The sequence below is a fragment of the Protobothrops mucrosquamatus genome, unplaced genomic scaffold, assembly GCF_001527695.2.
Source record: "Protobothrops mucrosquamatus isolate PMUCROS unplaced genomic scaffold, P.Mucros_1.0 scaffold549, whole genome shotgun sequence".
Classification (NCBI taxonomy): Eukaryota; Metazoa; Chordata; class Lepidosauria; order Squamata; family Viperidae; genus Protobothrops; species Protobothrops mucrosquamatus.
In genome coordinates, this window is record NW_015386853.1 from 565,805 (window position 1) to 591,969 (window position 26,165).

Sequence of the window (26,165 nt, forward strand, 5' to 3'; positions counted from 1 at the left end):
GTGACATTTCTTTTCTGGGACAAGGGGGAAAAAAGTGCTGGTATGTCTCGTGTAACAAGGTATAATTGTTAAAGTGCTTCCCATTCAAGCTATATAGCCTCTGACCAATCAGTTCCATGCTATTGCAGTTCTATTTATGTCTTGTGGATTTCTATTGGATGTACACCTAAGTAAATTGTTGTAGAAATACAGCTTAAAAGTTTCAACAAGCACAGAAAAGGCTAAGCTGTGATTTAGTTCCTCAATTTGATCATTTATGATTTTTAAATTTAATTTAACCAGGCTGCTGAATTTTTTATTAATGATCTCTTCTTATTATATCAAATGGCATATTTGCTCAAAATCAAGGTTCCTGTATCATTCAGGGCAAAGCAAAGTTGTAGAGTCGCTAATAGATTCCAAAAGAATTTAAGCAACTTTGGTTTTCTCCACATAGCTTTTGCAGGCTCTTAACTTGCATGTCTTCAAAACTAAACAAAATTCCTTCAAACAGATAATTGTATAGCACTCATCCAATGAGTGAAGATTTTTTTGCATTTGCTGTCAACGAGTATGTTTGAACCCATTATTGGACCACCAGAACTCCTATGTTTTATATATTTTACATAGAGTAGGTCAAACATTTACAACCTGGGCACATTATGAATATAAGATTTACACCATCACTCCCCTCCATTCAGTAAAATCAAGATTGGTTTACCAAACTGGTCCAGAATCTTAAGATCAGATTGTGGTAACATCGTTATTTCTGAGAAAACTACATTCTTAGTTTAGAATGATGTACACCTAAACACCTTAGTTTAGAATTTATATACCGCCCTGAGTCCCGTAAGGGAGATAGGGCGGTATATAAATTCAATAAATAAATAAATAAATAAATAAATAATAAATAAGAATTCAAACTTTAGTCAGTCTAAAGTAGTTCTTGTTCTTTAACTGATCAAACTCAGAAGTTTTAATTAATGCCTTGCTAATATATTTGTAGAGATCCATGTTCTGTATCTTGTTACTTCCATGGGCCATGGATTCTTAACCTTTTTGTTTATATTTTGCTTTCTTTGTGGTTCTTTGCCAAACTTCACCGACTCACTTGAAAAATAATGTATTTTCCCTGACTCAATTTACTGCAGTAAATTTCAAGAATAATTTGACTAAGTCTATTATAACCAGCTCTGTAAATTTTCAAGATATTTATTACTCAATTAGTATCTTTCCTTTTCACCAGAACTATATAAGGCAGTGATATTGCTGAATCAGTGCTTAGTCATGGTAATAGGGCCAAAAAATCAAGTTCAATCTAGATAAATCAGAGCTATTATTAATACATCTGCCCAGAAGAGTGGTGTTCAATCTCTTTTGAATGGGGTTGAAACCACTTCTAAAGGATCAGGTTCATAGCTTCTTGGGAATTCTTCAGGAACAACGTTTGACACTAAAAGCACAAGAAATCTTGGGGGCAAGATGCAGCTTTTGCCAACATAGATTGGTGTATCAGCTGGATAGATAGTTTCACTGCAGTAATCCATGCACAGTAATTCTTCTATGGATTACTGCAAAATGTTATATGAAGGAATGCCTTTGAACATGATTAACACAAAATGCTGAGTCAAAAAGTATTGAATTGGATAGGATGAACACAGTTCATGTGGATCACAGCGAATCATAGCCCAACACGAGGTGCTTGTTTTATTATAGAAAATCCTTCAAGATTCCAGGGGCCCTCTTAGGCTAATGCAGCGTTTTTCAATCTCAGCAACTTTAAGAAGTATGATCTTCACCTGCAGAATTCCTCATCCAGGCTGGGGAATTCTGAGAGTTGAAGTCCACACTTCTTAAATGGCTGAGATTGAGAAACACTACGCTAAGGCATGGGAAACAGCTAGCCAAAAGCTAGCCTTTTCAATAGTTAATCCAAATTTTGGAATGCTCTCCCAGGGAGACATGTTTATCTATGTTTTTAATATCTTTTCATACCATGCAAAATATTTTTATCTTCCCAGGACTTTTGTAATGCTACTGCTGTGCCTGTAAATTTAACTTCTGTGTCTCATTTTTTTCTTTGTTGTTGTTTTTTATTTTATTCTCTTCTTTTTTTCTCTTTTCTGCTGAACTAGGATTAGGAAACCTCCGGTTTAAGTCCACCCTCTGTCATGGAAACTCACTGGATGATTTTGGTTCCATCACTTGCTCTGAGCTCTACAGGGTGGGGGAGGAAATGCTATTGACATGGGGGAAAGGCAGATTATACATGTTAATAAACAAATAAATACATTATATTGTGTTAAATATACATCCTTTTAATTAGTTTTTATTAAAAACCATTTTGAGATTTTTTTAGGGACATGAACATATTTGGGGTGGGGGAATTATTGTTTTTACTCTTTGTATATTGGGTTTTTATTTTTTTGTAAGCCTCCTGGAATCACTGAAAGTGAGTGATCAGCCATATATATTCTCTAAATGAATAGAGTAGAGTAGAGTAGAGTAGAGTAGAGTAGAGTAGAGTAGAGTAGAGTAGAGTAGAGTAGAGTAGAATAGAATAGAATAGAATAGAATAGAATAGAGTAGAGTAGAATAGAATAGAATAGAATAGAATAGAATTCTTTATTGGCCAAATGTGGTTGGACACACAAGGAATTTGCCTCTGGTGCATAAGCTCTCAGTGTACATGCAAGCAATAGTGATAAATCATGATCATAATCAACATAAAAATACATTCATCATAAATCATAAGTACAACACATTCATCATAAATCATAAGATGCTTATGATTTAAAATATTTAAAAAATATGCTCATGTATTTATGACAAATTATCTCTAAATACTGGAAAGGGATAACTTCAAAGAGGACAATTGCCCCCATTTCCAACTTATGTGATTCCCATCAGCATCTGGTTTGTCACTGTGGGAAACCGGATGCTGGATTAGATAAGCCTTTGGTCTTCTTTGAGACTATTTAATCTTTAGACAGCTATGTGGTAGGCACCTGCTTTCTCATTATGAGACACATAAGCCACATGCCTATACAGGCTGTCTGGTGAAGACTGCCTGTTTCCTCAGCTTATCTGTGGCCTGCAAACATTTTGATCAGACCACACTCAGCAGAGCTGAAATGGACAAGTTCAGGACCACTGAAGGCAGGAATTCAAACAAATGGAAGTGATAACACTGATGTTAGCCAGCCCTGTTCAAGACCATTCTTTCTTCCTGCCCTTTCTGGTTTTGGGTAGGATGAGAGAAAAAGGAACAGCAGTCAAGAAAATGTAAGCCTGCATTCACTGCATCCAGTAACATGGAATAGTTTTAGTTTAGAAGCAGTCAGTAGCCGTCACACTTAAAAATCCCTGGACTGCTTCACCTTTTCCAGGAAAATGTAACTGAGGGTTAATCAAAACAATCTAAGGCTACAAAATGAAAAAGCCACTCTAATGGTTCTCCCCTGTCCACTCCTTGGATTCCTAGAAAGGGAAGCTTGGCAAATATTTCTTGACTAGGTTTAATTTTTATTTTATTTTTGCAATTTATTGCAGTGTATTTGCTAAAAATAGCACAGTCATAACAAGTATAGGGTTTACCACCGCCCACAATGATAAGTTCATTTTTTTTAACTGAGATCAACCATTTATCATAACAGCAAATTTCTTAAGATGAGAAAGGATTTAAAAATAACAATGTAATTAATAAAATCATGGTCTGTAAAATTGTTTTGGAATGGGCAAAGCAGGAGTTTCTACCTCTTTTGAATCCTTGTTCCAGACAAAGTTGCTACTACTGCTCCATTTGGTTTGAAAAAAAACACTGAATCACTTCCATATCTCTGCAAAGGCATTTACTCTCCATTATGTTATGCCTTTCATGTGCCTGAAGATGCAGTCCAAGAAACATTGGAAAGGCACATCGAACAGACCAATAACCATTAACAATGAAAGCGAATAAGATTGGCACTGGAATACTTATGTTGGTAGACAGAAATCTGATTTCTGACTTAATATGTGAATGAAGAATTTTTAGCCGACTAAAACTGTATTTTTACATATTTATATTTTGATTATTGAAAACCCCCAAGAATGAAATGAGTACAGGTAGTTCTCAGCTTATAAGTTATAAGGTCCTTAGTTTAGTGATCATTCATAGCTACAACAGCACTAAAAAAAGTGATTTACGATTGGTTCTTGTATTTATGACTATCACAACATCCTCATAATCAAAATGTGGGCAGTTGGCAACTGGCATGTATTCATGATGGTTGCAGCATCCCAGGTCATGTGACTGCCATTTGCAATCTTCCCAAGAGGCTTCCAACAGGAAAGGCAATAGGGGAAGTTGGATTTGCTTAACAACCGTGTGATTCATTTAACAACTGCAATAATTCCCTTAACTATTGTAAAACAGGTTGTAAAATTGGGTGCAACTCTCTTAACAACTGCTTTGTTTAGCCACAGAAATTCTGGTTCCAACTGTGGTTGTAAATGGAGGACTAGCTGTAGGTGACATACAGATATTTTGTAAAGAAATAAGTAAGCAAATAAGTCAGTTAATACTGTGGTGTAAAATGTGAGAAATTAGACACAAACAAACCACAATTGGAACAGTCAGTTTTCCATATCCAAGCATGTCCAAGGAAATAATAAAAGTATGAGGAAATAAAAAATAAAAAAGAAACAAAAGCAAAAAAAACATAAAGGTACTGAGAAAAACATCCTGGCGTAGCCTAGTGATGTGCAGAATAGTAAAACACTAAGCATAAGATATTAAGGCCAAGAAAATGGTTTTTGATTCAGTGAAGCTTTGATCAAATTGCCCCACTGAATCAGATTAGTGAACTGAAGCAGAAACCCTCTTTGAAGCAGCAAATTGAGTCAGGGGCCTTTGAAGCTTCTCAGAATTGATGGCTTCTCTATGCTCATGGGGTAGTTACTGTATACACAGAAGTTGCCTATCTCTGGTCTGATTCTCACTGCACAATCTTGTTTCTGCTCCCTCTGTTAATTAATTAATTAACTAATTAATATAGCATACTGAACTGACAACAAGTCTTGGCAGAAGTGAAGGAGTCCTTTCCAGGAAGGACCAAGTTTGCTAACCCTTCTGGTGGCCATCCCAAAGCAGTACTCAGAATCAGCAAATCACACAACCTAAAAGATATATGTCAGCGATGATTCCTCAGTATGAAGTCTAGCACTCCAGAAAAACAATCTTCCAATGCTTTTTTTCTCTCTCCTAAGGATAGATGTCAAGGCAAATGGCACCTTGAGTATTAGTATCATAAACTTGTTGGAAGAGTAGTTATTGAGTATCAGTGCTCTCATTCTTTGGGTACTGTGTTCCTACAAGAGTCTCCACTGAGGTTTTAATCTTTTTATAGTACATTCAGCCACCTAACCCTTTGGAACTATGCAATTCAGGCAATGTATGAGTTCATATTGATGCTCTTACTGATTTTTTAAAGATATATAATGTAATCCCATCATCACCACTGAAGAGAGAAGTTAAAGAATAAGGCTGAAATTTGATACTGATGGTTTCAATAGTAGGTTCCAAATAGGATTAATAAAAGTGTACTATTAAATTTCCAGTTATCTGGAAGGCATAGAGTTGTGGGAAACCATAGCTGGAGGTCTATCTGTTCTTGCTTCTTACAAAATCCTTTTTTCTCTGATCGATGTCTTCAATAACTTTCCCAAAATTCTCTAAAATATATTAAAGATTAGCCACATTTCAGGTTTGATACTATAATTGTCAGTTGACTCTGGGAGAGCAGCTGAAATAATATTGGATTTTCACAGAGTTCTCTTCTGGACAATACAACCAGGATTGTCAATTAAACATGTAGGCTGTAAGCAATGTACAGGTAGTCTTTGACTTATAACCATTTATTTAGTGGCCGTTGACCTATGACCAGTTTTCACACTTACAACCATTGCAGCATCCCCATGATCAGGTGAGCAAAATTCAGGCACTTGACAACTGGTATGTACTTATGACAGTTGCACTGTCTCAGGGCCACGTGATCACCATTGGTAACCTTTCCAGCTGGCTTCAGACAAGAAAAATTAATGGGGGAAGCCAGATTCACTTAACAACTTCAGGGATTTGCTTAATGGTGGCAAATAAAGGCAGAAAACGGGGCACAACTCACCTAATAACTGTCTTGCTTAGCAACATAAATTTTGGGCTCCATTGTGGTTGTAAGTCAAGGACTATCTGTATTCAGCAAAAGTTAAAAGGCATGGCTATGTTCCAGATTATATTCCAAAACAAAATACAATAAAGTTTAATTTTAAGGCCGCTAAAGGTCTTTACTATTTTAAAAAAAATCCAGTTTCTATATATTGAATTTGAAATATCTAACCTTATATGCCACTTTTTTAAAAATAAGGCACATGAACACAGGAAGATTTGTTATCAAGTCAGATAACTTGGCTCAGCACAGTCTACATGATTGGCAGCAATTCCCTAGAATTTTAAGTATTGGGCTGATCTGGGAGTTCTCTTCATACAAAGTGTAGGACCCGACCATGGAATAACAACATAATTTTCTGAATTTTTTTTGACAATGCATTATGATTTTTGTCTTATGAAACCATATATAGTTCATAGGACCATTTAGACACAACACTAGTAAGTACCGTAAGTAAAACAAGTAAATTGGTGAACTTACATGTGGTCTGAAACAACATCATCCCTAAACATCACCCTTTGAGAACATCTAGATCTGTGGTGGCGAACCTATGGCACATGTGCCACAGGTGGCACACAGAGACCTCTCTTTGGGCACACGCACCATCGTCTCAGTCCTAGGCCTTCAGCTGGGTTTTATAAAACCTTTTCACTTTAGGCCTCTGCACCATGTGCCAAAAAAAAAGGTTCAATCAATCAATCAATTTCAACTTCTTGCAGGAAAAAAAAAGATCGCAAAGTTGGAATTGATTGATTGAACTTTTTAGTCTCACCCAGTCTGCCGTTACCACCGCAGCCATGCCCACCCAATTGGCCATGCCCACCCAATGGGCCACACCCACCCAATGGGCCACGCCCATCCGATATCCGACCATACATAAATGGGTTTTGGGTTGCAGTTTGGGCACTCGGTTTCTAAAAGGTTCACCATCACTGATCTAGATGAAAGGACTCATCTTTACATGTGGAAGCAGTCTAAAAATTGGGAAAATGTGGAAGTTTAAATCCAAGTACTCTTCATGAGTGTGCTTTTGCTTCTGCTCTTCCCTTTTCTGTCTGGAAATGTAGAGGAAACTGGATACATAACAAAAATGCTTAAAAAATAGACCTTTGGCCATTTGCTTAGTGGTGGAAAATTTGAGTGATGTATGATCAAATGAATGATCAAATAAAAATAATCCTTTCTCAGACAAGACAAAGCAACAGGTCACTTGGGGAAAAAACTCTCAAAACCAACGAATACTTCATACTGCAGTCTAACCACAGCAGAATATTTGAGATCTAAGCAAGGCTCTTCTTAATGGAAACATTTTTTTAAAAAAAAACGGAAGATGGTGAGATTACTATGCAATACAAATCACTTTGGGGCCTAGGAGGCCAAATACAACAAAACATGAGAACCTTATACTAACATAAAGAACTCCCCCCAACTCCCCCCCAAACTGAAAGATACTAATAGTCCATTTGTTTCCTGTCTCCAAATATGGCCGTTACCAAAGACTTCAAAGTTTGCCCCTCCTGTGAGAAGCATCTTGTGTTGCTACTACAGGGAATCCTCAACTTACAACAGTTTTTTTAATTGAAAGTTTAGTTCAAAGTTACAAAGGCGCTGAAAAAAGTGACTTATGACCATTTTTCATACGACCGTTGCAGCATCCCTATGGTCATGTGATCAAAATTTGGATCTTTGGCAACTGACTCATATTTATGACGGTTGCATTGTCCTGGGGTCATGTGATCCCTTTTTGTGACCTTCTGAGAAGCAAAGTCAATGGGAAAGCCAGTTTCACTTAACAACCGTGCTACTATCTTAACAATTACAGTGAGCCACTTAACAATTGTGGCAACAAAGTCGTAAAATGGGGCAAAACTCACTTAACAACTGTCTTGCTTAGCAACAGAAATTTGGGTTTCAATTATGGTTGTACGTTGAGGACTACCTGTATTACCAACAATGATGGGGAAAAAAATTGGGACAAGGGATTCTGATCTGAGCTGGGAAATGCCTTAAAAAGTGTTTTGCAACCTTGGCAACTTTAATATGGTTGGGGAATTCTGGGAGCTGACGTCTGCTGGTTAGGGAATCCTGGAAGCTGAATTTCCCATCTTAAAGTTGTCAAGGGTGAGAAACATTGCATTAAAGATTCAAACCCTTGTTCACATTTTGGCATTTAGCTCAGTATCCCTTTCTATTCATTTAATGTGCTCTTTCTCACCTCTTTCAAATACAGAAATTAAACAATATACAGTACTGTAGTTATAATCACCAATCACGATGCTAAGAGTTTGTTTATGTCAGGGATGAGCAACCTGTTAAGCACTATGTCAGTAAAAATGAGTGAGCCCATATCACCTAGAGAGGCAGGATCAGACTTTGGTGGCAATCTGTGGAGTCTTCTTTTCTTTTTTCAAATAATGATATATACCAGTGATGGTGAATCTTTTAGAGACCGAGTGCCCAAAAACTGGTCCCGCCCCTGCTCCACCTCCTGCCCCGCCCCTGCTCTGCCCCCACCTCATCCCCCACCCTGCCTGCCCGCAAGGCCACTCACCGCCTCCACGGCCTGCTGCAGATTGCCCAGGTAGCCCAGCAGCGCCATGGCAGCCACGCCCTCTGCCCGTGCCCCGCAGCATCAACTGTGGGCGATGGGGCGTGAGGGCAAAGTCTTGTCCACGCTGCCTCGTCCTTCGCTGCACTGCTCCGCGTGGGCCACCCTCGGGGGCAACTCTCCTCCAGGGGGGCTGCTGGTGAGGGGGTCGCGAGGTTGGGGCAACGGCACATGTGCCCACAGAGAGGGCTCCAAGTGCCGTCTCTGGCATGCATGCCATAGGTTCGCCACCACTGATATATACCTATGAGGGTTCATACATTATTAATTCTCATGTGTTACAAAATGGAAGGAATCTGGGCAGCCAACTTTTTCTTAATCAAGATTCTAGGAGACTTAAGTGTCAAACACCTAGTTTATATGCATGTTTAGGTCTATGCATTATTATGGCCTATGGATTTCTTTTGAGCAACATTACATTCTATAAACATGCAACAACTCCTCCTTTGAGACAAAGTTCACACCTGTCATCCTGTCATTTTACTGGTAATAATACAGAACTCACTCTCTGTTTGTGTGTGTGTGTGCACGCGCGTGAGATCAAAGAGTATTAAGTAGCATGCTTGAAGCAGAAAATATTTTGTAGAAAATTCACACAGAAACTAAATGCTTCTGTGTAAGTTCTTTATACAGAGATCTGAATGTTATGCTGGAGCAGATGTTTAACCACACGTGTGACACAATCATATATACTTTCCTTGTAGCTACAACAAAATTAGGACTGAGCTCAAATTACTTGAAGGCTACCACAACTATTTCATCATTGTTAAAAAAAACTTTTTTGCTTCAGACAATTTTAATGCAGCTGAAGAAATGTTTGCTTATTCAGTTATACTGTTCAGAAAGTTTTGAATGACATTATTACATAGGGAAATCTCATTAGCTAATTAATAATATACTGTTCACCATGTGATATTATTTAATTGGAACTATTCTCGCTCTTCCAGGAATCATTCAGATCTCAAAATTACCTTGATTAGTTTTTAATTGTAACTGAACTTGTCCTGATTTGATTTTGATTTATGTTCAGAATAAAACTGGTATGCAAAAACAAAGCAATCAGTTTCTGGTTAAATGAGAGCACAAAAAATATATTATTTAATTTATTAGGTATAAAAACAAATAGAGCTAACTTATAGCTTAAATGGCATACCTAGTTGTCAGAAATAAGTCCAGTAAAATATATATATTAATTAGCCAATACATTTGAGCTTATCATACAGTATTTTTTTAAAAAGGCATTTAATTGCTTTGTATGATGCTTTTAATCAATCCAGCCTAATTTATGGAAATCTGAATTAGAATCATGATGCCAAAAACACTGGAAGTTTTTAAGAAGAGACTGGACAGCCATTTGTCCGAAATGGTATAGGGTTTCCTCCCTGAGCAGGGGGTTGGACTAGATGACCTTCAAGGTTCCTTCCAACTTTACTATTATTATTATTATTATTATTATTATTATTATTATTATTATTATTATTATTATTATTATTATTATTATTAATATCTAAGGACTTGGTTGTTTCTCTGCCAATCATAGGCATCCTGGCAAATCCTGTTTTGTCAGCTGTCATTCTTTCTCCTCACCCTAGAAATCTGTCCATGCCAATTGTTTAAAACCCAATTATCCCCTATCTTAAACCAGAACAGAAATGTAATATTTATTAGATCATTACCAACTTTGATAGAGAATGATGAACATAGTTCCTTTGTTTAACAGAAGTTATTAGAAACTTCAGAAGTGATAAGTAATATTTAAAATGTCCTTTTCTGGTTGGTTATTATTTTGCTTCTTTTTGGAAGTAGAGATATGTTTTGTAAAAATAAAGTTGTTAATTTTCTGTTTTATATTTCTCTTTTTCCTTCTTAGGAGCAGAACTCAGTTTTCATTGCTGATTGATTTCAATCTCTATCCCTTCTCTGATCAGAATGTTTGCATAAGAGGTACAGGGAGAAGACAATCAATGAAGAAGAAGCTGCTCTACAGTGAATTGACAACTGTCCCCTCTAACTTATTACACTTATTATACTCACTAGTCATGGTTTTCTGGATCTTTTCCGACCTTACTTGAAAGGTCAGGGCTTAACTTTGGAAGACGAACCATGTATTACCAAGCTATGGACTTTGAATAAATGGTCCATGTATTCATTCATAATAGTTGTCCTCTATTACTCCCATCCATCTTCTGAGCTGCACAGACCCACTGCAGCGTTGAGTGCTGATGACTCCATGGACCATCTCCCTTCCCTTCCTCTCCACAGTGAACCTAGAATTGCTCTTGTTCTTCAAGCATGCCTCTCCAACATTTTTATCCCATGGACTGTTTGCATGTGTGTACAGCAACAACAGGCTAATAGCCACTGCTCATATGCTGAGTAATTCTTACACCTGAAAGGTGTTATGGAAAGGAAAGTGAAGCTTTCCTTCACTCCAAACAAAAAGGTAATGTTCCTATGATGGACAATTGTTGAAATGGGATTGTAGAGAAAGGAGAACCAGCAAGGCCCTCAATTTAGAAAGAAGGTCGGAGATTGCACAATGGTGTAATTCAGACATCTCCAAAGTGAAAGGCTGTGCTGTTCTCCTCTGCTATAAATTGCTTAGCATACGTGATGGCATTACACTCTGCTGCTGACATATTTGTCCTTGCACTATCTGGCTTGGCAGGAAGGATCAGCAACACAGATTTGGAGTTTTTCTTCTCTCTGGGAAATATTATAACACTGGGAAAGGTGATTCAGGCTCATGTGCACTCTAGAAACTCCTTTGGAGCTTGGATTTCATTTTGAAATCTTTTATTTTATTCATAAAAACATTTCCCTTCTATTATAAAAAAGCAAGGTACAAATGGGGCAAACATACATGTTGCAAACTTTATTTCATCTACTAACAGAGAGCACAATTATTTTATCACAAAGGGCACAAACTGATTTTATTTCTTAAGTCCTCTTTTTTTTAAAAAAATTTTTTTTAAAGAAATCCCAGTAGTCTCCTATTTTTCTTGTTCCCACTGGACACTTAAGTGATCTTGACAGGATCATTATTTCGCCCTATTCTCCAAAGACTGAAATCATGACACTGAAGGGAAAAATTTCACCAACTGGAACAGAATAGATATTGAAAGAGCAAATCCAAAATCCCACCAGCATTCTAAGAGTTAACTATAAGTGACATGCGGAGCTCCTTTCTGGTTATAATCCCCAATAATTTATTATGCAGGTATATTTCCTTTCATTTCCACAAGTCAGAGAAAAAGAACACTCAAGGTCCCGAGTAGACATATAATATGCCTTGCAAAAACTTTTGGTTTACAAATGGTGTTTTGTAAAAGAATCCACCAACTAGGAAACCTTCTAAGGAGAGTATTAATGTACAATCAAAATGCATGCCAATGACTAGGAGTGGATGATCTGTCAAAATCAATCTTGCTCAGATTTCTCTTTTTCTAGCTTTTGATTACCTCCACCCCATTACACATCATTTGGCAGTTTGTATGTAAAATGTCAACATAAAATTTTGCATATGTTTTCATAAACATTTCTTCTAAGGACACAGTTCTATGCAATTATCCCCCCAACATTCTTATATGCCACCTTTACCATTAAAGTATTAATTTGTCTATGGGTTTTCCCCTTATGTGTGCATTCATACAGTACTCAGCTATTGTTGCTATTTACAATTCCTATTGCAAAATGTGGTAAAATTGGTAAAATTGCGTTCAGTGCACGTGTCAGGAAGTTTGTAAATTCACAATAAAATGCAAAACAACGTTAAACGCATGTATCCAGCTAATGATGTACACAGTACACAGGAATTACAGTACCTCTCCCTCGTTCTCTCCACTGATAGAAACTGAAACTGAGTTTTTGCAGCAGAAAATATGTTATAATATAAAATATGTATTATACATAATAATGTTTTTAAATATATATAATAAGGATTATTCATAAGCACTTTGCCTTGGGACTTGTGTATGTTTTTGTTTTGATTTCATTCCAATTTATTGATGATTATTAAAGCAATATTTAAAATATTTACTCAAAAAAAAATCTGTGACTGAATGCATAACAATTCTCAGTACTTATTAAAACAACAAATGGGAGACACCACTGCTGGAGAAGAAGTCTCATGAACAGCACATTCTGAAAGCAAGTCTTCCCACTTGGATAACCCTTTTGTTGTTGTTGTTCTACCCAAATGTAGGCAGTTTTAATTCAGTTTTAATTCAACATTCCCAGAATGGGCAATTTTGTTCCAACGGTCCCAATATGGTCTTTTAGCATCATTTTGGTCTATACTCTGGCATCCCAGAGTAAGTGTGACATATAAAGGTTTAAAAAGTAAGGAAACTCCCAGCTAACCTAAAAGAAAGATACAATCATGGCAAAATCTCAGCTCAATCTATTCCTCACTCCATCAACGCTAGCCTTTTCCTCAATTATTGAATGCAACTCCCTATCCACCAAAATATTCCTCACTGCAATTAAGGAAAACTAATTTAATAATTTACATATCATGCTAAACTCATTTGCTACAAATTCCTAGGTTTTCTGTGACTAATTAACATGCTTGAATAGGTTGCTCCAACATTGTCGTCTTGCTAGGTGGCAAGGTCTATTGTTTATAACTGCTTTCCAACTCTGACTCGTTACAAGAAGAACAATCCAGAGTTCCTAGCTTCCTAAATAATCAGCGAATGAACTTCTATGATTTATTTATCCAGTTCCCTTGGAGGAATGATTGAGTTCATTCATATGCAGACACAATCAATGATTAATATTTCTTTGACTGAGTAAGCTTTGTGGCAACGCTAGTAAATATATTATGTGAACAGTGGCTTTCTATCACTTATTGGCTGGAGTCACAACACACTACACCACATGAAAATAAGAAACTTAGTAGTTTGTGGTTCACAGTGTTATAGAAACCAAGCCATCATGATAAACCATAATATGTGTTTTTATTCACCACTATTAAGTTTCTTATGTGAGCCCACAGAAAAGCTACATTCCCCCAACATTTAAATGGAAATAAACCTTGATTTGAATTAAAGTCCCATTGTTTACATTTTATGCAATTATCTATTTTTTTTAAAAAATAAATATGCAACATTTTCCACTCTTGAGAATGTTTTAAATAAAACGAAAATAAGCTTTCAGTAGATTTTTTCTTAAAATCAACCAATCCACGGGTTTACTTAAATGCCACTTCGGATAGTTTTGGGTGACCAAAACTCCTTGATCTTTGATCTTTGACAGCAAATGACTCACCTGTCCAAGCATGTCTGGGGCTATAGGAATGACAGGCCAGATAGTAGAGTAGACGCCAAAGAAGACGAGCCAGAGCAGCATGCTTCCCCAGACAGCCAAGTGACTGAACTGTAGGAGAAAAGAAACATACCATCAAGATTGCACAGGTCTTCCTTCTCCCTTGCTAGCCTTACTTGGCCCCTCAGCTATTATTTTACTTTGAGCCCCTTTTTTCTCCACCAAACCTTTGGCCAATCTCACTCAAGACTGACACTTGATTTTATGCCACTCAGACTTAAAAATATGCAGATTCTTAGTGTGCATTCACATGTGAAGTTCTCCATGATGTTTCAAGTGCGCTAAACTGAAGGAGAAAAACATTTTGGTCCTAACAGTGCTATAATATTTTCAAAAACCATATGGATTCCCCAGAGATGTGAAATGTCTGGTCAGTCAGCACATAATTCTAGGAAAATGAATGTAACATTGCAGCCTTTACATGATCAATAGGTTTTCTACAAGACGTCCACCTGAAACATCTATCCTTTTATATTAAAAGGCATATTGTTTCTATGAGCTCTGAGTTTCTAATAGCCACTTAGACTTCTCTTGCACTGCTCCTCACATTCATTTGAGTGGAGAGAAAGCCAAAGTGAGTGAGGCAACTCCAAGTCCTTATACTCCCTGCCCCCTCTTGTTCTAGCATTTCCTTCTCTGCACCTTGCCTTTCACCTGGCCCAGGATGGAAAGATTGCATTTGGCAGAAGATTGGAGAAAGGTTGTCAATTTAAACCCTGTGATAAGAAAGAAAGAAAGAAAGAAAGAAAGAAAGAAAGAAAGAAAGAAAGAAAGAAAGAAAGAAAGAAAGAAGAAAAAGGGAGGGATGGATGGATGGAGGGAAGGAATAGCTGTAAATAAACTATATATTCTTTTTGTTTGTTTGTTTGTTTAGGAATATATATATATAATTCTAAACTATAAAGCCACTGAATGGCTTGTAAAATCCTTGCCAGGAAGAGGATTAAGAACAATATATTAAAACACTACAGAAATAAAAAAGAAGGAAAGCAAATAAACACATAACATACTTCAAATTGGCTGGCCTCCTTAGGGTACCGTCGGCCAGCCAATGCCGGCTGGCGACCCCCAGGGGGAGAGCCTTCTCTGTGGCAGCTCCTGCCCTCTGGAATGACCTGCCCCCTGACCTACGTACAATTGCGGACCTGCGCCTCTTCCGCCAAGCCCTGAAAACTCATCTGTTCCATGCGGCCGGCCTGGCGTAGTTTTAATTGGGTTTTGTTAGGGGTTTTATATTTTAGAGCAGGCTTTTATGTAATATTTACTGTGATTTTTATTATTGCCTGTTCACCGCCCTGAGTCCCGTAAGGGAGATAGGGCGGTATATAAATTTAAATAATAATAATAATAAATTGGGGAGGAGTCTTGCAAACAACAGTGGAGTCCTGGCACTGAGACAACATAAAACCCACTGCTGATTGCATATCATCATCATCATAATCATTATCATCACCATCATCATGTTTGCAATCCATCCTAGTGCCAATGCTACTTTATGGTTGAATAAGGAAATGTAATTTCAGTTCAGGAAATGATAATAGTGAATTATCAGAAATGTCAAGGTTTCACACCAGAAAGGATAAGAACTGATTGGCTGATAATTCTTTGTGGGGTTTTAGACATGCAAACATACAAGCATGTGTAGTCATAGTTTCTTCAATGCAAATTAGATCTCCGAAGAGTCAAAAGTGCCTGGTTCAATCTTGGGAGTACTTTAAAATGGAACTAATGTTGTCGGAGACTTGCTAAGATTCCTTAGAACTGCTGAGGCACTGCTATGGCCCACGACCAGACAGAATTATAGTTGTGGTTCCACATAGCACTTAACATAGCATTGCATTTTCCCTCAAATCCATTATATAGATCAGGGGTAGTCAACCTTGGCTCTTTTATGACTCGTGGACTTCAACTCCCAGAATTCCTGAGCCAGCTGGCTCAGGAATTCTGGGAGTTGAAGTCCACGAGTCATAAAAGAGCCAAGGTTGATTACCCCTGATATAGATTGAAGGGAATAAATCTATGCAGTGAAGAAAATTGGCTTGTTCAATACAAAGACAACTGCTGAGAAGCAGCAGAAAGGAAACAGGAAAATGAAAGAATATGAATATGAGAATTAAAACTGGGGACAGACTAAAAGTAAAGACTAGCAAAGACTATACTGCAGATTAGACAAACAGTATGAAAGTTAAGAAATGATAAATATAAAAAGTTGTGGATTTATAGATAGATTAAAAAAAAATACTCTAAAATAACAAATCAAAATAGAGACTCTCTTTCTGCCCCTTAAGTGATTATGGCCCCCAAAAATGTTTCATGTATTATGATTGCTAATTAATTTCATAATAAATTAGCTTTAATTTTTAGGGATTTTTTTTGGTAACGCTGTTTCTTATAATTCCTGTAAGCCGCTAGAAAATAGCTTCTATATAGTGCCTGATATCTTGAATACACAAAGCAAATTAATTCCTAAGAATGTTTTTGAATTTTGAACCTTTTTCTGCAATCTTCCCTTTAAACTAAATCTAATAATAGAAAAAATGCTAAAACATAAACAAAGCTCATCATCAAACAAATGACATTTTCATAGACGGCTTTTAATTCTTCAAATTCTGACAATGCGATTCAGGGGCTGACAATTTAGGGCTCTCTAGATGTTTTAAACAACTGCAACATTCTCTGGACATGCTAATGGAAACTTTTGGGAATTGTAGTCCAGCACCTATGAACAGTTCCAGATTAGCAATTATATTTGTTTTCCAATACTGGTCACACCATAGTATAAAGTATGGCTGAATTAGCCAGGTAGATGGAATGCTGGCATGGCTGCTTGTGAGTAAATTGTGAGTAGGAGGGAATGAATGAATGAGTAAATGAGCCAACTCCTCTCAAGTTTCTGGGAATAATCAGGAGCTGTACTAAGCCTTTAGGAAATGGGAATGAGAAGCATTTCTGCTTAGCTGCAGGCAGCTATCCCAGTTTCACTTCCTCACAATATGAACCAATGGTGATGATAAGCTTCCAGGGTTTTAAGCTATGGTCTAATTAATTAACGTTTTGCCAGGAATTGTGGGAGCCATCTTCAGAGTTTAACGTGGTCTACTTTGTAGCACATTTCTTGGCAACCCACAAGCAACTTAGCAGGAACTAATGAGCTTTTATGTTTATAACAGAACAAATCTCTAATTAGAACAGATCATTGGAATTCTTGAAGCTAATTTCTGATTGATTTTTCATCCAAGTACATTTCTAATTGGTATGATTTGAAAAAGTTCCAAAGGAGCTAATGTTTTATTGGTCTCTCTTTAAAAGATGCTGCTGATTATTATTTTTCAGGTAAGATTGCTAAAAATTCTGTATAGTGTTCGTTAATTCAATTAATTAATTATTATGGATAATTAGCCTGGAAGCTCAAAACCACTGGGTTTACAAATATATTTTAACATTTCATTTACATATTATCCTTATTATATCAACAATGTTATTATTGTATATAATATATATACATTTTTATATTTCTACATTTATGAATATGAAGCCAAAACAGTAGTGTGAATATCCATGTATGGAAATATTTTGGACAGAGAAGATTGCTGGTTTGAAAGTGGGGTCAAAAGGGGCAACTGAACAGCCTCTTTCAACAGAGGGGGGTGGATACAACATCATCTACTTCCAGTCTACAACACAGTCCTTTCAGCAGTTCAGCAGTTCCAAGAAGGCTCCACACCCATTTGCACTATTCACAGATAAACCTCACCAACTTTCTAAAAGAATGCAAATGACCAGCTGTCTGAAAGGAGTATAAATCCTGCCATTCCCCACCATCCAGTCAGAGCTGAAGAAGCTTCTTGGATGAGAAGCGAAACTTCTTCAAAGAGAAAACAAAAAAGTCCAGTTGTCTCATTTAAAAGCATCTTTGGGATATTCCTTATACATTTTACAGAATCTTAAGCTATTATCACTGTTTCCATCAAGAGGTCAGTAATTTACCATGACCTTCTTTTTTGGTCTCAATACTTTCCTTTAATAAGACTCAATGAGTATTCGATATTAAGTTCAAATTCCAATTTAACTGAAGCAACTGTATAGCTCACGTGGGGCTTATCTTGCTTATGTTTTTAAATATTCATAAATATTATTTTCCAAATTTTCTTATTTAGATTTTTTTATTATTCTTTCATTATTATTCTTTCCCTTACTACAAATACTGTACATGTTTTAAATGATCCCCAAACATAGCAAATTTACAAGATGTCTATAGCACAACATTTCTCAAAATCTGGTTTCATCCATCTTATAAAAATGTAATGATGCATGTAAATATTATTGTGAAAAATAAGAGAACATCTAACTATAATAATTAATAAAACTGAAATGTGTCCCAGTATTGCAATAAGATTTATATTCTTATTATCCAGTCAACTGTAGATTTAGATGAAGATTGAAAGTTTGGGAATGATATGAAAATGAAAAAGGTAGGTATGCTTGCAGTGAAGGATTTAAGTTTCCACATAAGTACCGAATTCGGGTCCAACATATTAACTTGTGATCTTTTATTTTTGTTTTTGTCAGTGATCTGTTTTCCATCCATAGATAATGATGAGCATACACTGCTTCCCAAAGGACTCCATAGTAGAATATTAAAATCAGTAAAACAATATTTCACGGAAATAGTTTGACAAGTGAACTACAATAAAATGAAACAAGACAGTAAAACATCTCAGCTTGATCCCAAGTGCAGATAAGCAACAGAGAGGACTTGGATGCTAAATGCTAAAAAGAATAGTTTAAAGAACTAGGTGTGTTTAGCCTAAAAAGGGGATACTAAAGAGAGACCTGACAGTGGTCTTCCAATACCTGAAGTGCTGTCACAGGGCAGAGGGTGTAGAGTTATTCTCCAGAGCACCAAAGATAGGAGAAGAACCAGTGGTGGGAGCTTAACAGAGAGAAATGCAAATTTGAAATGAATTTCTTGACCATACAACTTTCAAGCAATTGAACAGCTTGCCACTTGGATTTTTTGTGTTATGTCACTGGAAGTCTTCAAACAAGATTAGACAGCAATTTGTCCTGATTGGCCTAAGGATTTCTGCCCTGGGCAGAGAGTTGGACCAAAAGATCTGCAAAGTCTCTTCCAACCCTGTGATTTTATGATTCTATAAATTATTAAAACAAATTCTTTAAAAAGGAACCTTTCATAGCAATTGTTATTCTGGCATGGTTTTTCCAGTCTTCCCAGGCTTGGTGCCTCATAAGACCAACAATCCTAATCTTGTCAACTCCAGATAGTATTGCCATTGGTTATGCTAGCTGGAGTTGATGGAAATTGCAGTTGAGAAGATTTGAAAGAGACCCAATCATGGATAATTGATCAAGGGGGCACAAGATTCTATTTCCCAGCTACAAATATATTAACCATTTTTCAGTTACTGCCATAATGCAGGATTCCAAAGTTTTAGATAAATATATTATGCTGAAGATAAGATAAATATATTATGCTGAAGATAAGATAAATATATTATCCTGAAATTCAATATAAGATAATCAAAAAACAGGTCTGCGAACAACTAGAAGCAAACAAAGTTATAATCAGTAGCCAGCATGGGTTTGTCAAAAACAGATCATGCCAAACCAATCTTATTTCATTCTTTAATAAAGTGACTAAATTAGTAGACCAGCAAAATGCTGTGGACATAGTATACTTAGACTTCAGTAAGGCATTTGACAGAGTAGACCACAACCTGCTGCTTAGTAAGCTAGAAAAAGGTGGAATAGATAATAACACCATCAGATGGATCTGTAGCTGGCTGACAAACCGTACTCAGCGAGTAGTCCTCAATGGTACTACACCCACATGTAGAGAAGTAAGCAGTGGGGTACCACAAGGCTCCGTCTTAAGCTCAGTATTCTTCAGCATCTTCATTAATGACTTAGATGAGGGAATAGAAGGGGAACTCATCAAATTTGCAGATGACACCAAACTGGCAGGAATAGCCAACACCCCAGAAGACAAGCTCAGGATCCAAAAAGATCTCGACAAACATGAACAATGGGCCCTATCCAACAAAATGAGTTTTAATGTGGAGAAAAGCAAAGTTTTACATTTAGGCAGGAAAAATCAAAGGCGAGACTAGGCGAGACCAGCCTTTTTCTTAACCTTTGCACTAGTCAGTCAGACTAGGTCAAATGTAACTAGTTGGCAAGTATCTGCTTGGGAAAGTCACACTTTTGCTCTTGGGGGTCAATGGACATATTGTATGTGGGAAGGGGGGAAGTCATTGTACATGAAGTGGAGGCCTCTTCTTTCCAAGGAAGATCATTTCCAGGCAGAGCAATTCATCTTGTGACTTCTGTGATCTATATCTTTCCCATTTTAATTGTCAAATACAAAAGATGAAAACGTTTATTAATAAACATGCTGTTTTTACTGAATCATAGCTCCATGAAATTCTTCAAATGTCTATGAGCCCCCAGTGACCGTCTACATCTCTATCTAAAGGCTACATCATTGTCCTCATGTTATTTTAGGTGTGAATTCTGAAAATGAATTAATGAATTTTTTTCTGGATAAAATTGCAATTCAATTTTAGATAGAAAATGAATTTGAAATTCCTTCTATTGACTTAATAGTTATACTCACCTTTGTCCATGCTGTGGTTTCTAAGCCAGCTTTCAAACAGACTGTTACCACAACATACTGCAGTAAAAAAAGTAGAGGAGAAATTTGAATTCCAGCATGTATTTTCCATTCATAGTTGTTCTCTTGTTTTTCTTTGGGTAAAAGATATAGTACATTGCAAAAGCATGGTCTAAACCAGTGATCCCCAACTTTTATGGCTTGGAGGTCCCACGGGGGGGGGAGAGGGGCCCATGGAAGTGGCATGCATGTGCTAGCCCACCACTCATGCATGCAACTCAAGCTGCATGTGCGGGCGCCAGTCCACCATTCATGTGGCCCGGTTCCAAACAGGCCATGGCCCAGTAGTGGGCCGCAGCCCAGGGATTAGGGACCCATCTAAATAGTAGAAATTAAATGTCATTTCCTTTTGCTAAATGTAATATTTAGCACATTTCAGAAGTACAGAAATTCAGAAATGATAGGGGGAGATACACACACACACACACACACACACGCTCCTATGCCTCTGTCCTGATTGTAGGATCTAGTAATTACTAGCTAGCTATTATACAGCACAATTACATGCTTAATCTGCTTTATGACAGGGCTAATAGAATCAGAATAAATTAATTCTATACATTCCTGAACTTCTATAGCCACATGACAGGGCATGTAGGTAGTTTCTACTAGGATGTGTGGGAATCCCAGGACTTGGTACATTGGAACTGTGATAAGAACCAGAATAATTCAATCATGAATCAGAAATATCTGTATATAAATTCTTATATATTTCCAATAGACCTAAAGCCACATCTCTTCCTCAATACTCCTAGTATCAATTACCTTCCAGTAGGTTGCCATAACTTCCTCTGGCAAAATTCTTTGTCTTTTAATAGCTGCCCAGTTTGAGAAATTCAATAGGCACAACTTTCTATGGCATAATAATGGCACGCCTAAGCACACTGTACACATTTTATTTTATTTTATTTTACTTTATTATTTTATTTTATCCAACCATAGGAAAATATCAGATCTAGCCCACGGATGTCTTAGAACAATCCAACCAAAGTTCAGTTCTCTATTTGCTCATGGCAAATAGACAGAATCTTATTATCACCCCAACAAATAGACAGAATCTTATTCTCACCCCAACAGATGTACCCTAGGACAGAGGTCCCCAACCTTTTGGGCACCAGGGACCAATCCCGTGGAGAGAGGTTTTTCTGCAGACCGGAGTGTGTGTGGTTTTCTGTGCTGCCTGCATCCCATGGAAGGGGCTTTGCTTATTTGTGCGGCCCAGTTGCTGGCATGCCACGGACCGGTACTGGTCCACGGACCGGGGGTTGGGGTCCTCTGCCCTAGGAGATTCTAGGGAGTGGCTATCCTAAATCTCTGATTCAGCTCCAGGTTTTGCTATCTTTTGTTTCACCCCTCTTCTTAGAATCTGTTTCCTCCTTCCTAGGAAATTGCTACTTCACACCATATCCCCCTTCGTAGACACATTCATCACAGAAATACATCCATAATCAAAGTCAATCAGATCTAAGGATATATTGCTTCATTTTTTTATGGATTAGCTTACCGTATAAACAATATTTCCAACAAACAGGTAGTCAACAGCCTGGCCACTTGTAAATACTGTATCTACAATAAATAGTTAAAAAAATAGATACCCTGTTCAGTAAAGGATTTTTTTCTCATGTAAAGGTTATTTAAAGTAAGATTTGCAAATAAATGAAATACAATAATGTATTCAATGAAAATGAAATGAAAATACAATCAATGAAAATGCAAATACAGTATATGCAGTTACTCAAAAGTAAATCCCACCAAGTTCAATGGGATAGTATAGTATAGAATCCCACTTAACTTAAATTCAGTGCTGAAATGTCTTAAACCAAACAGGAGGCCCAGCATAAAGAGCAGAGGGTTGTATCATTTTTATTACATTTAATTGTGCAACTTAAATATCATTTTTCTGAAAATATAAAAGGTAATGCAACTGACTGGGAGACATTTAGAAAGAGTCCATAATGTGTGCATTTCTTGACAAGCTTTAGACAGTTATCTGTTGTGAAATTTGCACAACAGGTTTCTCAGAAGTCTTTAAATAAAACACATTGAAAACAAACAGTATAACAAGTAGCTTACACTGAACCACAAGTTAAAAATAATATACACACATCTGCAATCACACATTTCTCCTTCAAGAATTGAAAAGACCAAAAATTTCTGCCAAGAACTAATAATCAAGGTAAAGGGTCAATGATAATAATAATCAAACATCAGAGATGAAAACTTCTAGTTACCACATCATCTTGGTGCCTGCCTCTGTACTACATCCAGCTATTCCGTTTCTGTTTATTTTCATTTGATTTCCCTTGATTTAAAAAGAATTCTGCATCCAAATGATACATTCAAAACTGCCTTGTTTAACACAGATAATAGATACATTATCTTTAAAGAACTGAGTGAAGTTAATGACTAAACAACTGTTATCCAACACTGATATCCAATTCCTCAATGTAATTGTAAAAAAATCCTACAGTATGTCGATTAAATATATCAAAATAACAAACTTAGCAATGCTTCTGTCATCACCATATTTACTTCTGCTGGATAAAGGAATAAGATATTCTGAGAAAAAGAGAACACATTGCTGCAATAGATATCCCCAAATTCATTCAATTGGGTTACAATCCAGAAAAATCACCCAACCGTAAAGATTCATCAGTTTCAATATGGCAGCCCAAGAAGTATACATCAATGTAGGTGAGAGAGATCTAAAATAGAAACATTGGCTCAGGACTGACTAATCACTTGTTACATACCCAAATGGGGGATGGCAAGAAGACACTATATCACTAACTTAATTTGAATATTTGCTTGATTCAAATCAGTAGTGACATAACATACAATTTTTAATTATAAAACATACAAAGATTTAGCAGACAAAAAAACCTCTGTAAACTAGAACAGAATTTTGATTATGATCACAGATCTGAATTACCAATAGCACATTAAAAAAATAAAAATAAAGTAAAAACGGTTAAGAAACATTACACATTCACAGTGGGCTCAAAAACTGCATGAAGTTTACCCTATAAATGAAGCTGAGAACAAGAAAGCTTTTGCATAAGAAAGGTTCTATATGTCTCTCTAACAGAGACTAGATTAGACCTTGCTGACCATTCTTTATGGACCTGATCTCATGACATTGTCTTCATTTCATTCCTGGAATTATTCAACCACCTATTTTCATATTTAGCTAATTCAAATATTAAAATGGTGTTTTCCTCTCTCCTGCACAAGCTTTGCTCTATGCATGATTTGTAGTTCATGATTTCTGGTAATGTATATATGTAATGATGTAATTGGAGGCTGGAATGAGCCCAGAATCTCTTGATTACTTTTGGCTGCAGTCCATCCATCCTCTCCCTTCTGATTATTCCACACAAACTTTTGTGGCCATTTTGGCTTGGGATGCTGACAGATATGACACTTGGCTTCTGAAGGCATAATGTCTAGCTGGTGATGTCCAAAGCTAAAATCAGATCCCACACATGCTGCTCATTAAAATGTGTTATCTCTCTGGGATGCTAGAGAAAGTACTAGGCCTTCCTTTAAAAGCAAATGATTCTCTTTAAAACAGAAAGGCAGCAGCAGCAGCAATTGATAAAAATAAGTGATAAAAATCACTTTGTATGCTAATCTTCTTTGAATGTACAGGAACATTGGTTTTCATAGCAAACCTGCTTTTGATCTTCATAGCAATATATCAAAAAAGGCACCTGAGAAGAGAGTGAAGAATAGAGTCCAGCTTGCATAATCTCAGCGTTTCCTCCTGCTTTCCAATTCCCCTCCCCTGTGCCAATTAACCTGGGACTGACACATGTCTATTACTCTCCCAAAATAAGATTAGAATTATTTGTATCTAGTCCACTGTTGCAGAGAATCTTCATGCCAATAGCTAGTCACTGGGGCAACATAAAAGGTGACATTGGACAGTTTTATCACCTTGTTTACAAGTCAGTCTTGACTCCTGGTGACTGCCTGGACAAATCCCTGCAGTTTAGAAGTGGTTTACCATTGCCTTCTTCTAGGGCTGAGAGAGTTTAATTGGCCCAAAGTCACTCTGGCTTCATATCTAAAGTGGACTAGAACTCACAATCTCTGGATTCTAGCCTGATGCCCTAACCACTACACTAAACTGGCTGTCCTCTGCCTATTAGTATCTACAATGGGACAAACATCATGTCAGTTAAAAACCAGGATCCACAAACACCGGCTGGTAGTCAAACGCCACAATCCCAAATCCTTAATTTCTACCCACACTGACACCAAACAGCACCAGTTCGATTGGAACAACACAAAAATCATCGGCCGTGCTACCACCCGCCACGCTCGCGAGTTCATCGAAGCCTGGCACTCCACCAGCAATTTCATCAATAGAAACTTCGACCTACAACCAGCCTATGAACCCTTCAGAATCCAAATCAACCACACAGCCAACCACAGACAGCACCGACCCTCAACCAACCACGGAAGCCCCCCCTCCCACTAGTAGTTCAGCTCCCAATGATCCTGACTTGATGTATCCTCCCCATCACAAGACCCATCACAAGACTTGACACACTAACACTTTAAGCCCTTAAAAATAGAAGAACACTGACACTGACATCTCCTAAACTCTGCTGAAAATATTACCTAGCCTCGTAACAAAACCCACAAGTTTGGAGAATCAACCTTCACCCTCAGTATCTACAGTATTTAGAGTAAGATTAACCAAGATTGCTGACTCTTTCCATCCCTGGTATCTCTTTATCCTTCTGCAATTACTTTTCCAGGGGATATGGATTATGTCCTTCATCCACTGCTGGACTTCTTTCCAGCAGTCACATGGTAAAGACAGCTAGTCAACACTGACAAATTGCAAGAAGTCCAAATGTCTGGTTGTTCAGAACATCTGGAACAAATTTTGTGGAACATACATTTCTTCTGTTTTTTCTTGTTTGAGTGAGGAAACTGACTGCCCATCTTGCTTCCTTTCTCTTGAAAGCTGCTGAAATGTTTTACAAACTTCAGCATGAGGACAAAGCAGAGATCAAAAGGGTGTTAGCCCTTTGAGGTAGTCCAGAAAAGAAGCATAACTGAGTAATAACACTATCTTTAGGGTAAAATTACAATAAGAACATCTTGCAAGTGTAAAAATATATTTCACCTTCCTTAAACTAATTCTCCCTAAAACTAGTATTCCTACTTTCTCCTTTGGATTCAGATTTCATTATCAGAGTGCTGTCTAGATTGCAGCCCTTCTTCCTGTCTCTCAAGGTCTTTTTCACATACCATGACAATGGGTGAGGTTTACTGAGCAGTGAGGACACATTGCATTGAGGACATACTGGAAATTTCAGGGCTTGAGAGCACATTG

General features: G+C 37.1%; 1 protein-coding gene across 1 annotated transcript in view; it reads right to left on the minus strand.

Annotated features, from left to right (window-relative positions):
- Positions 1-26,165, minus strand: part of ATP8A2 (ATPase phospholipid transporting 8A2) — a 339,208-nt gene that overhangs the window by 67,963 nt on the left and 245,080 nt on the right. Inside the window, exons 31-33 of the mRNA XM_015817039.2 lie at positions 22,317-22,378; positions 20,756-20,812; positions 14,062-14,169 (exon numbers count right to left, since the gene is read on the minus strand). Of these exons, the coding sequence (XP_015672525.2) occupies positions 14,062-14,169; positions 20,756-20,812; positions 22,317-22,378 (227 nt within the window). The remainder of the gene's footprint in view (positions 1-14,061; positions 14,170-20,755; positions 20,813-22,316; positions 22,379-26,165) is intronic.